The sequence below is a fragment of the Emydura macquarii genome, unplaced genomic scaffold (genome assembly GCF_026122565.2).
Source record: "Emydura macquarii macquarii isolate MOO-44397 ecotype Brisbane River unplaced genomic scaffold, CSIRO-AGI_Emac_v2 contig_2506, whole genome shotgun sequence".
NCBI classification, from domain to species: domain Eukaryota; kingdom Metazoa; phylum Chordata; order Testudines; family Chelidae; genus Emydura; species Emydura macquarii.
This window is the reverse complement of record NW_027132643.1, coordinates 195001-206650: the sequence shown is the minus strand read 5'-3', so window position 1 is coordinate 206650 and position 11650 is coordinate 195001. Positions and strand designations below refer to the sequence as shown.

At 43.0% G+C, this 11650-nt stretch overlaps 1 protein-coding gene across 1 annotated transcript; it reads right to left on the bottom strand.

Moving 5' to 3' along the window:
• Positions 1-2599: 2599 nt before the first annotated feature.
• On the bottom strand, positions 2600-3993 carry LOC137163298 (olfactory receptor 6T1-like). The gene has a single exon (XM_067563486.1). It carries the CDS (start codon positions 3991-3993, stop codon positions 3007-3009), a length of 987 nt encoding a protein of 328 aa, XP_067419587.1. The 3' UTR covers positions 2600-3006.
• Between the last annotated feature and the right edge of the window lie 7657 nt (positions 3994-11650).

The following is an 11650-nucleotide window of genomic DNA, read 5'->3' as shown; positions in this document are numbered from 1 at the left end:
TTGAACAGTTAAACCCGGCCCTCAATGATATGCAGCATTGAATCACCTAAATCACTCCAATAGTGCTGTGCTATTCACTTCCTCTGAAGATCCCACCATCTACGAGAAAGTTGAATTATTTACATGTGGGATTCTAGGCCAGAATATTTCCTGATGTGCCACAGACATTTTTCATACCCTATCAGGGGAAAGATTCCTTTTGTGGTGTCAGTCTCCATCAGCTAAGTTACTGAACCTTCTAGTTATGCTTGGAAGGGTTGGATTTTTATCGGTAAATGTCTATTTCACTGTACGGGCACACACCCCGATGGACAAAGTATTTCCACCTATGATAATCAAAATTTACAGATAAGCAAAATGCTGCTTATGAGAGTAAAAATCCAGTGATTTCAACTTGGGAATTAGGCCTGTTAAAAAAAGGACTAGCAACTGAGTAGTGAGAATAGCTATGATTTCTTGATTTAAGGCTATTTGCCATGTATATTTTGACATATGCTGTTAACAATTTGTGTTAATGGAGTATAAAGTTTTAGCATCTTGAAACTCAATGTCTACCATCATTAAATAATTGATTGACTGCCTTTCCCCATAATTTCCCACAACTGTGAAAATTTAAATGACTAAAAATCTAAAAAAATGCTTAAAAATAAACACTGATGTTATCCATTGAAGCTAGGGGGAAAAAAAATCAAATTTTGCCAAGCCTACTGATATTGTCTGAATGCTGTGGGCTGGGATTGTCAGTGCAATTCTGGGGCATGAGATGCCCAAAACTCATTAAGAGTCAATGGGATTTGGGAGCTAGATTCTCTTTAGGCACCTCAAGCCCAAACTCATAAACCAGGGATATATAGTCATTATTCTGGCTAACTCACCTGCAGGGCCTGATCCAGCAAGTGCGCTCAGAGCTTGCCTGCTGGATTGGGCCCCTTTAAGTGAGTTTGCGCAAAATGGCCAGAAGGAATTACCCAGAAATTTTAGTCCAGTGGTAAGCCACCCGAGACGTGGAAAATCACGTCCCCCTCTAACTGAGGGAAACAGGGATTTAGACATGGCTCTTCCACAGCTTAGGTAAGTGCCTTAGACACTGAGTTATGGGATAGTCTGATGTAGAGCGGCTCCAATCTCTCCTGTTGAAGCTGTTGCACTTTGGATGAAAAATAAAGAAGTCATTGGCATGGAGGATCCTAGGTCTTCCATCTGCCTAGCAAGCGTTCTACCCATCAGGCTACAGAGTTATTCTCACACTTGCTTTGTCTCTCTCTCGCTGGCCCAATGCTTCTTTCATAATTTAAGTCAGAGTGGAACAGCTTCAGTGGGAAAGACCGAGGAAGCCATGTGTTGGAAAATCCCATGCACCACTGAAGATAGGGCAAGAAGCAATGGGCTCATTCAGCAGCAAGGATTTGGCTAGATTAGATATGGGGAAGAAGAAAAACTTTCTAACGTTAAGGGTAGTTAAGTTCTGGAATAGGTTCTCAAGGGAGGTCATTGAATCCCCTCACACTGAAGGGTTTTAGGAACATGGTAGACCAACACTTGTAAGGGATGATCAAGGTTTACTTGGTCCTGCCTCAGCTCAGGGAGATGGACTTGATGACCTCTTGAGGTGCCTTTCAGGCCAACATTTCCATGATTCTATAATCCAGGAGTTAGGCCACTCCATCTGAGAGGTAGCCTGGTCCAAATCCCTTCTCCTGCTTGGCTAGTGGGGGGGAATTCAAACCAGGAGTTGCACCTCCCGGGTGAACACTTTAACCACTAGTCGAAAAGTTGGGAAGGAAGTCTTTTTTCCCCCACACCGCTGGCTTCTTGCAAAAACAGTGCAGGCACCTGGCGCCGAGAGAAGCTTTGCAGCTGAGAATCTGAAACACAGGGAAGCGCTGCCTGTACTTTGACTCCTACCTCTGTTATCAGAACAGGGCTTAGGACACCCCCTCAGGTTGGCATCTCCCATTGCCTATCTTAGTTGATGAGCTGCCTAGGGTGCTGGCATGTCCTAATTCCATTCGGAGATGCTCTTCTCTCCCCGTTCATTGCGCAGGGAGCCTAGGACAATAAATAGAGCTGGCTAAAAAAACCATTTACTTGAAACTTTTTCAAAGTGTTTTGGGTGAAAAACAAAGTATTTGGTCAATATTTTTTTCAGGAATTTTCCAATATTTGAAGTTCTGTCCAAAATAATCCACAATTTTTGTGGAAAAAAAGCTATAATGGTAGCATATAAACAATGAAGTTTGATATTTTCAACTCCATCTAATGATCAATTAATTTCTAATGGAAACTGGTCATTAAATCTATTTTGCAGATACTAAATCTAATTCTGTGAGTTTTATTACATTTAATAAAATACACTACATCCATAAAATCTGCCTTTACTCAAAAATGTTTTTTCCCCAAAAATGTTGACATTGTTGAAATGTTTATTAGACCTGGTGAAAAATGAAAACTGGTTTTTGTGAAAAATATGAAATGCTAATGAATGTTCTTTTCATTTCTGTGTTTGAAATGAACCCATTTTTCATTTGTGCAAATAGTTTCAGATTAAAAAAATACTTACAATGTTGCCAATTTTATTTTGGTAAACAAAATTGTAGATCAACCACTTTGATAAGGTTTTCAACAACAACAACAAAAATCTGCAAAAAGCATGACATTTTCCATGAAAAAATTCAACAGAAGGCAATTTTTTATTTAAAAAATTGGATTTTTTTCATAAAAAAGTTTTATTTATGATGGTCTTGTTATCCTAATATGGCGGGGTTGTTATACTCACAAGCACGGGTGATCAGGAACTGGCTTCATGTCTCTTGTGTTAAACAAAATATTCAGCAGCCATCTCTTTCCATCACCATCTACCTATCCCCATGCTCTAACCCAATACACCCCACTTTCCTATGAGAGCCAGGGATAGATCCCAGAAATCCCAACTCCCAAGAAGCTATTCTGTTTATGTTGGCTATGGTTACACTGGATATATTCTGTTTCTTTCTGAAGCTGATCCTATTACACGTCAACCCGTGTCCCCGGCTTCCCGAGTGGCGTCTCCCTCACCATCTGGGAAAATTTCACCTTATTCTGCCGGAAAACATCCTGCAAAACCTCCTTCACCTTGTCATTCCTGAGGCTGAAAATGAAAGGGTTCAGCAAAGGTGTCACAATGCAACTCAAGGTAGCGGCCACCTTATTGAGAAGCAAAGACTCTCCCCACGATGGCCTGACGTAGAGGAATATGGAGCTGCCGTACACAATCACCACCAGGGTCAGGTGGGACGAGCAGGTGGAGAAGGCTCGCTGCTTCTCTGAGGAGGACGGGATCCTGAGGACGGTGGAGATGATGTAGGTGTAGGAGACCGTGGTGAACGCCAAGGAACTTAGCAGCACGAAGGAGGACAGCACAAAGTCCACCCGTTCGAGGAGTCCGGTGTCAGAGCAGGAAAGCTTCAGGAGGGGCCAGCTATCGCAGAAGAAGTGGTCAATGGTGTTAGGCCCGCAGAAGGTCAACCTGGTTAGCATGAGAGTCGGGCAGAGGATACACAGGAAGCCGCCTATCCAAGAACCCAGGACAAGCCGGGTACAGACTTTGCTGTTCATGATGGCTTCGTACCGCAGCGGGTTGCAGATGGCTTGGTAACGGTCGAAGGACATGACAGCCAGAAGGAAGAAATCAGTGGTTCCCAAAAGGAAGTAGAAATAGGACTGGGTCATGCAGCTAGCAAAGGAGATGGCGACTTTCCCGGCGAGGATGCCGGACAGCAATTTTGGGATGACGACTGTGGTTAACACGAGCTCCAGAAAGGACAAATTCCCCAGAAAGAAGTACATGTGAGTGCGGAGCCTCTGGTCATTCAGCGTCACCACAATAATGATCAAGTTTCCAGTCACCGTAAGCACATAGATCAGCAAGAGGATAATGAAGAGCAGGATCTGCAGCCCCCATACGTTGGGGAACCCCACAAGAATAAATTCCGTTACCCTAGTTTGGTTTGCCATCCCCACAGCTGTTCCTGATGGTGATTCTTCAGAAGGAAAAAAGAAAAAAATGTGAAAGTGGATTGGGGTGCTGTGCCGCTAACGCAGAATAGATTGAAGACAAGGAGTTTTCAACAGTAATTAATGCCTCCTTTTTAGATGCCCAAACTAAGATACCTTAACTGAGCTTGATTTTCAGGGAGTACTCTAGGCCCGGCCTTTGATAATGAGGTGGCAACTGGTGACCCTTCTAAATGATTTACCCAAAATTTCTAGTCGCCTTTGAAAATCTTGGTGTAAACTGGCCATCAGCTGTTTCAAGAGGTGGTTCAGAGTCACTATTTCCAAGAATTGTTTGGGGAAATGTTTTTACGCACCTATTTGTTTTATTTTAATGAGAACTAAAACATTTTTTGGCAAAATATTTCTTCAGTAATTTTTTAGTTTTTTTGGTGAATCCAAGAAAATGAAAACAAAATCCTTTTCCGGTTGGAGTTTTTCAACAACTAAAAAAGCCCTGGAAAGCTATCATTGAAATGGGATATTTCTTGTGAAAAAAACGTAAGGAAAAGACACTTTTTATCCAGCAAAAAAAAGTTTGAATCAAAAACACGGACCGGCTGAAATATGAGCCCTAAAGGATTGTATTGGTTACTGAGTCTCTTTCTAACAGTGTGACTATGCAAAACAAAGCAAACAAAAAGCACAAGGTGGTAAAGCCAAGATTTTTGCTGGTTGCTTCATTCACATCTCTAAATGTGACTAGAGATCTTGGATACTTTGCTTTTTAGAGCGGGTGCCCAACTTGAAACAATCTAATATAACTGAACATAGTTTTGTTAGCTATATGAACGTCTGAGCACTTTCAGAAACCAGTTGTGTTAAGACACTTTTTCTGGGACCTGCTTTTACATGTAAATAATGAAATATATCTCCAGGATGAGATAAGCGGTACAGCTCACTGGACAGGCAACTTGGAATGAAAGGAGGCGGTAAACTTTGGTTCTGTTCCTATCTCTGGAATGCTGTGTGACCTTGGACAAACCATTACACCTCTGTTTCCCTTCACACCTCTTTTACTTAGAGAATAAGCTTGTCACAGTCTATTACTTGTTTTCGTACAGCACCCAGCACAGTGGGGCCCCAATCTGAGTTGGAAAAGAAATCTATGTGCTACTAAAATACAGAGAATAAATGATGACACTTATACTCACATCACTGACTTACTTTGGGTTGCATGTCCTCAATAAAGCATTACAGGAACAGACCCTGTTTTCTTGTGGCAGTTCTGAAGAGATGAGTGTTGGTTCTGATCCCGCATACAAATGAAAATTCCTAATGATGTCTGAATCTATGCTGCTTTCTGAGTAGAGCACTCTGCATCTTTATTCTAAGGTGAAGATATTCTCTCTTTGAGCTCCTTAGGAAGTGTTCAATGTGCACCTTTATATGTAGTACAAAACTTCATCCAAATTAAACATAAAAATAATGATCTCAGAACTCAGAGAAAATCATAGCACCACATGACTGTACGATTCTGATCTCTGAATTAAGGTGATGCCCCTTTGTTGAATTTTAAAAGTAGTTGATCAAAAATATGTAATAAACCCACCCCAAAACAAACAAATGAAAACAAAAGCAAAATAAAACACTGTGTATCTAGATTTGAAAATAATCAGTTGATAAAGAAACCCTAATAAGAAATCTTCTCCACCCCATCTGAAAATATTCTAAATTTAATTGAAACTGGGATGGTGCTGACATCATGGGAGGAGCCGTGATCCTTTTACCTGGTGCAAGGTTATTTTATAACCTCTTTATTTCCCAGAGGGATGACCCTCATTTCTCTTCTAGGGGCTCAGAGGAGATGGGTTTCATAACAGGTCAGGCCTCTGACTTTTGTACAACTTCTGAACATACAGTCAACTGTGTGAAGGAGTTTTCTCTCTTTATTTGGAGAAGTTGCTCCAGCCTTTTAGAAAAGTGCGTTTAAAGGGAACTCTGGCAAAATAAAATCTTACATGGGAGAAAACCCAGCTACACAACCCACCCACCCACACAAAACACTCCTGGGTTTGAGGGACTAATCACCTGGCCAGGGCCCTGGTTGTAGTCAGAGGGTAATCGCTGGTAAACTTAGGCACCTCGGTTTAGCAGCCTGAGTGTAAATCAGTCTGCAAGGTCCCCTGGGGCTGCATTGTAAAGATATTTAGGTGCTTAGTGGGATTTTTCAGAAGCATGGCAGAGCCTGTGACAGTGCGGAAAGCTAGCACTAGGGTGAGCATTCTAGTCATTATTAGTACTAATTACTTTCCCCTGGGAAGGCCTTGTGGGTCAGGGGGGTGCCTGATTACCAGCGTGGGTAGGAAGTTGATGAGCTAATTAGCCCATTAACAGGCAAGTGGTTTAAAAAGAGCACAGGCAGGCCACATTCAAGGGTTGGGGTCCTGATTTTAAGTGAAGGCTGGTGTAGGATCTGCTGTCTTGGCAGTGTTGAAAAGCCAATGTAAAGGTTTGGCCCCTGTAGGAGATATTACAATAGCTCCTAGAACAGCAGAAGGATATGCAGGCCTTCCAGCAGTCCTGCCAGCTGGGGAAATCATTCTTGCATGCCTGGTTGGTGGAGCAGTTACAGAGCGTTGCAGGAATTTCCAAGGGAACCAGCCCCACCCCCAGCAACAATTCCTGCAATGTGTGGTGATTGCTGCAGTGGGAACCAGACACTGCGTACAGGGGCTAGGTCTCTTAGGGTGGGGCCTGGGGCAGACCTTGATGGGTTCCTGTTTACTTTTGAAAGTGGTATTTGGAGTTGGATGGGACATGACAGTGTGTGACTTTCACCTCGAGCCCTATTTAACTAGGAAGCACAGGCAGTGTGGGTGTCTCTCTGTGATAAGTAGGCAAGAGATTTTTTTGACTTGGTTAAGGCAGCCATCCTGGACCCAGGGGGCCTGGCCGTGGGAAAAAAATATCACCAGAAATTTAGCATAGCAAGATGGGGTTTACAGTCCCATGTGTTTGCACAGAAAATAACCACCCTGTGGCCCAATCTGTTAAAGCTGGATAACCAAACTGGGTGGGGTGGGGAAAGACTATACAGACTCTGATTCTGGAGTAGTTTCTTCTGCACCTGCCTGACAATACCCGAGCCTGGGTTAGGTGGAATCATGTTGATCTGGATGCCCCAGCTGAATTAACAGAGGTGTTTGCAGAGGCAGCTATTCCAAGAGCGAGTCAGCAGTTTAAGGGGTTAGACATGCGGTGCAGGAGTGGAGAGTGTGCGGCTGGAAAGGAAGAAGAGGAAGGTGATCCAAGGAACTCAGGTAAGGGCTTGGGCCATGGTGTGTTTTCCATGTGGCTTAGAAAATGACTGTCCATTCATGCACTGCAGGTTTACACAGTTCTGTGGTTGGGATGAGACTCCGAAGCAGGGAAGTTGATCCATTGGCATCACGCACTTATCAGAGCCTTTATCCCATGAATCACAGGTGGCAGCACCCCTTCCCCCCTCAGGATACCTCAGAGGGCTGGGGGAAACAGGCCCAGGAGGGGTGGGACAGGACCCTGGCAACAAACAAAGAGGTGTGGAGAACCACTCAACAGCCTGCCCTGGGGGAGGTGAGCTGAGAGTGGAGAGAGAAATGTGAGGGCGACCCTCCCACCCACCAAATGCAATTTGTGTGGGTGGAGAATGGATGGACCCTAAATATGATCAAAGATGGGCCCGGAGGGCAGCGGACTCCTAGTACCTGTAAGGAACTGAAAATGAATTGAAAACCCGTGTGAGAGGGTAAGGACCTCAGTGCATTTAATGGGTCCTATGTCGGCTAGTCATGGCTAAGCAATATTGGCCTAGTTTTTAGTGTGGTGAGTAAGACCTCTGTTTGCACTCCTTTCCCAAAGAGTTATTCTGTCTTTCTGATTCAGTAGCTATCCTGTTCAGTCTTTTTGAATGTCCCTGATTTGGGTACAAGACAAGTGAAACTGTTGTTGTGACCTTCTAGATGTGGTCAGGATAAACAAGGGAAGTCTCAAAAGTCACAGTCAAATAAAATTTAATAGCTTTGTTGTTGTTAATAAGTAGAAAAGCTTGTAACAGAATCTAGTGTGCAATATGGAATTTCGTATTTGGTGGTTTTGTATTCATTATAATTAATCAGAGAAGAGGGGTGCTAAAAAACCAGCAACTAGGGTATCATCTTCAGTATGAAGTATGCTGAGGCCAGGTCTTTGCCTTTGTTTGTGTACAGCTTTGTTTGCGTATACGTGGCCAAACCATGGGCTTGTTGTGGCTCAATTGTGTAAGCTCCACAACTTGTGTCTCTCACCAACAGCAGTTGGTCCAGTGAAAGATATGGCCTCCCCTGCCTTGTCTCTCTAACAACATGACAATCAGCTACTTCTTAGTTGTTGGCAGAGGCCAGATGTGACCCTTCAGTGGAATAGTGAGAAGATTGTCCGACACGGGGTAAAATGCCCAGGCTTACCCAGGCAGGCATCTGTGCATCACGGGCACCAAAATACTTTTTAAAAATCTGACCCCTTAGGTGCTTTTGAAAATTTTCCTCCAGTCCTCTGTTTTCTTTCCTTTTTGGAAGGATAAAGACTTTAATGAGTAAAACATAATGGGCTCTAGAGGGGGGCAGAGAGCAAGAAACAGAAGCAGCAGCTGCAGTTTGTGGTGATCCTGTAAATAGAACTTTTTGAAACTGGAGAGACACCACAAAGTTTTCACTTTACCGCTGCCTCTTTCCTCTCTCTCTTTCTACACAGAGCAATAGAAGACCACTATTTGGCCCCGTCTAGTCAATTATCCTGCATTGTTTTCCCTGCATTACTTGGTCAGGGCATTATCTAGATTGAATTTTAGAGATCCCCACCAGCAGGCTTTCCATTTGGCTGTATTTCACATCTCCTTGGATTTCCTGGGTTGCTTCCCTCTGCTATGTGGATCCAGATGATCTGACCCACATGGGACGGATTCCAGGGTAATAACTATTAGAACAACGTAGGAACATGGTGGGTTTGCCAGCTCTTGAAATCTTCAAATCAAGACTGGATGTCTTGTTCCAAAAGATAGGCTTTAGCTTAGAGAGAAGTGAGGGGCTTGATTCAGGAATCACTGGGTGAAATTACCTGGCTTGTGTAATGCAGGAGGTCCAACTCGGATTCCAAAGCCGGAAGGGACGACTGATCGTCTAGTCTGACCTCCTGTATAACACAAGCCAGAGAACTGCCCTAAACAATTCCCAGGGCAGACCTCTTATTTAAAAAAAAAAAAATTAAAAAATCCACCCTTGATTGTAAGAATTGCCAGTGATGGAACATCCACCGCAACCCTTGATAAGTTGTGCCAATGGTTAATTTTGCTCAAAGTTAAACATGTATGCATTTTGTCCAGTCTGAATGTGGCTGGAAGATAGACAGAGATTGGCTCACGTTACACATCTGTCTACTGGATTGAAGGGCCCGTTTGGAAACAAATATTTTATAATGTAGGTACTTGTAGACTTTGATCAAGTCACCTATTTACCTTCTCTTTGTTAAGCTGCATGTTTTCTAATCCTTCAGTTGTTCTTGTGGCTTTTCTCTCCAATTAGCAACATCTTTCTTGAATTGTGTGCATCAGAACTGGACATATTCCCATAGTGGTACCATAGGGCCAAATGCAGAGGTAAAATCTTTCCTCCTTGAGATTCCCCTGTTTTTGCAACCCAGATCACTTTTATTTTTGCCCACTGTGGCCCCCCACCAATTCCCACCCTAGGCTCCCTAGTTTGTAAGTCTGGCCTAGGTTCTTAGTTAGGCCTACGTGTTTATATTTAACCATGTTCAAATGCATATTGTTTGCTTGCGCTCAGTTTACCGAGCAGTCCTGATCACACTGAATCAATGACCTGTCCCCTTTGTTTATCATTTTCCCCCCTCCATTTTTACGTCACCTGCAAACTTTATCAGTGATCTTATGTTTTCTTCTAAGTCGTTGATAAATGGGTTAAATTGTGTAGGGCCAAGAACAAATCCCTGCAGGATCCCACAGGAAACACGGGCCTGATGATGGTTCCCCATTTAATTACATTATGAGACCAGTTAACCAGTTTTTAGTCCATTGACTGTATTGATTTTTTTATATTCTAGTTTTAGATTATATAAGTATTTCTCAACCAGTAGGTCACCTCCACCGCCCTTCGCCAGAGGTGGCACAAAAGGTAATCAGGGACAGGGGACGGCAGAGTTGATACTGTAAGTTCCCACGCCACACACACACACACACCTGTATCCTTCAAGGACAGGTATCTTTATCAGCTTTTTTGAAAATGCAGGCACATAAATCATAGGTTTATCATGATCACTTTCACATGTACATTTACTATGAAAGAGTAGAAAGGAGGTTGTGACTTCTCTGGACTTCAAATAAAGAGTGATTAACCTGAAAAGGTTGAGAAGAAGAGGACTAGTTAATCGTGATGTTCTCTTCTGGCCTTAAAATCTATTCATTTATTAATTTAGTTATTTTGCCTAATGCGCCATTGGGAGGTTCTTGGACCCAGATGCTCAGATATATTTAGGTGCCTGACTTCCAAAGCATCTCGGCCTCCGATATTATATTGACATAAGCTGTGTAAGAATGTGAACAGAGGAGACGGACGGAGTCTAAACATTTAGGATCTATTCTAATCACTTTAAGGCATTTGTGAGCTACTGTGTATGTCGATAGATAAACCCCAGTCACCCTAGTTTCTAAGTGCTGGGTCACACAAGAAGTGCTGCAAGATGAATTCATCTTTGACTGCCTGTTGGTGTGAACAGAGAGCGAAAATCTCTTGTGTGTTTTTAAAAAAAAAAATAAAAAAAATTGAAATTAGTAAAAGGGAGTGAGCACTAGGTGGCATCAGAGACCAAGGAATGAGAAGCAGCATCTGCATTAAGAGTGGAAACAGACTTTCAAAACTGCAGAGAAACCGCTGCCAGTTCTCACTTCTGGCATGGTGGGATCTATCCCTTCCCCAGGGACAGAGAAGCAGAGATGTTAACCCTGCTTTTTGGATCCGTCCAGTTAATGACACAGTCAGACCAGCCTTGTTTCAGACAGTATGAGTTTCACAATTTGACCAGTTCTAATTTGAAATAATTCCAGCAACCAGCCTTCCATATAGGTTGTAATTAATATCTCCCAGAATTCCTTGTGGTGGTCCCTTCAGTCAGATGGTTCCAAACCAGACCTGCCAGATGCATTAAGCAATGGGACGAGCATCTCTGGAAGGTGCTTGGAACTGGGGGTGATGTAGGCGCTAAAGGAATCAGAATAAATAGAAGAGAACCCACCTTATCAATCAGTTTAACCAGTCCATTGCTAAGGTAAATGCCAGTCACCACGGCTGACACGAGTGTTGTGTCATGAAATCCAACTCTGATTTCTCTTACGCTGTAAAATCAAGAGGTGACTTGATCATGTTGTATCTTGATGAGGAGAAAATCCTGGGTACTGAACATCTCTTGAAGCTAGCAAAGAGACCAAACGAGAACCAATGGCTGGAGTTCAGATCCAGACACATTCAAATTAGGGAATTTTTTTGGCTGGGTGAAGTGAAGCCTTTACGCTCAACTTGGTGACATTTCCTGGTCTGTCTGTTCGTAATATAACTTTTGAAAACCATGTCTGATCCATTCCAAAATT

Coding starts and splice junctions, on each gene's coding strand:
- LOC137163298 (XM_067563486.1), bottom strand. CDS start 3,993: ATGGCAAACCAAACTAGGGTAACGGAATTTATTCTTGTGGGGTTCCCC.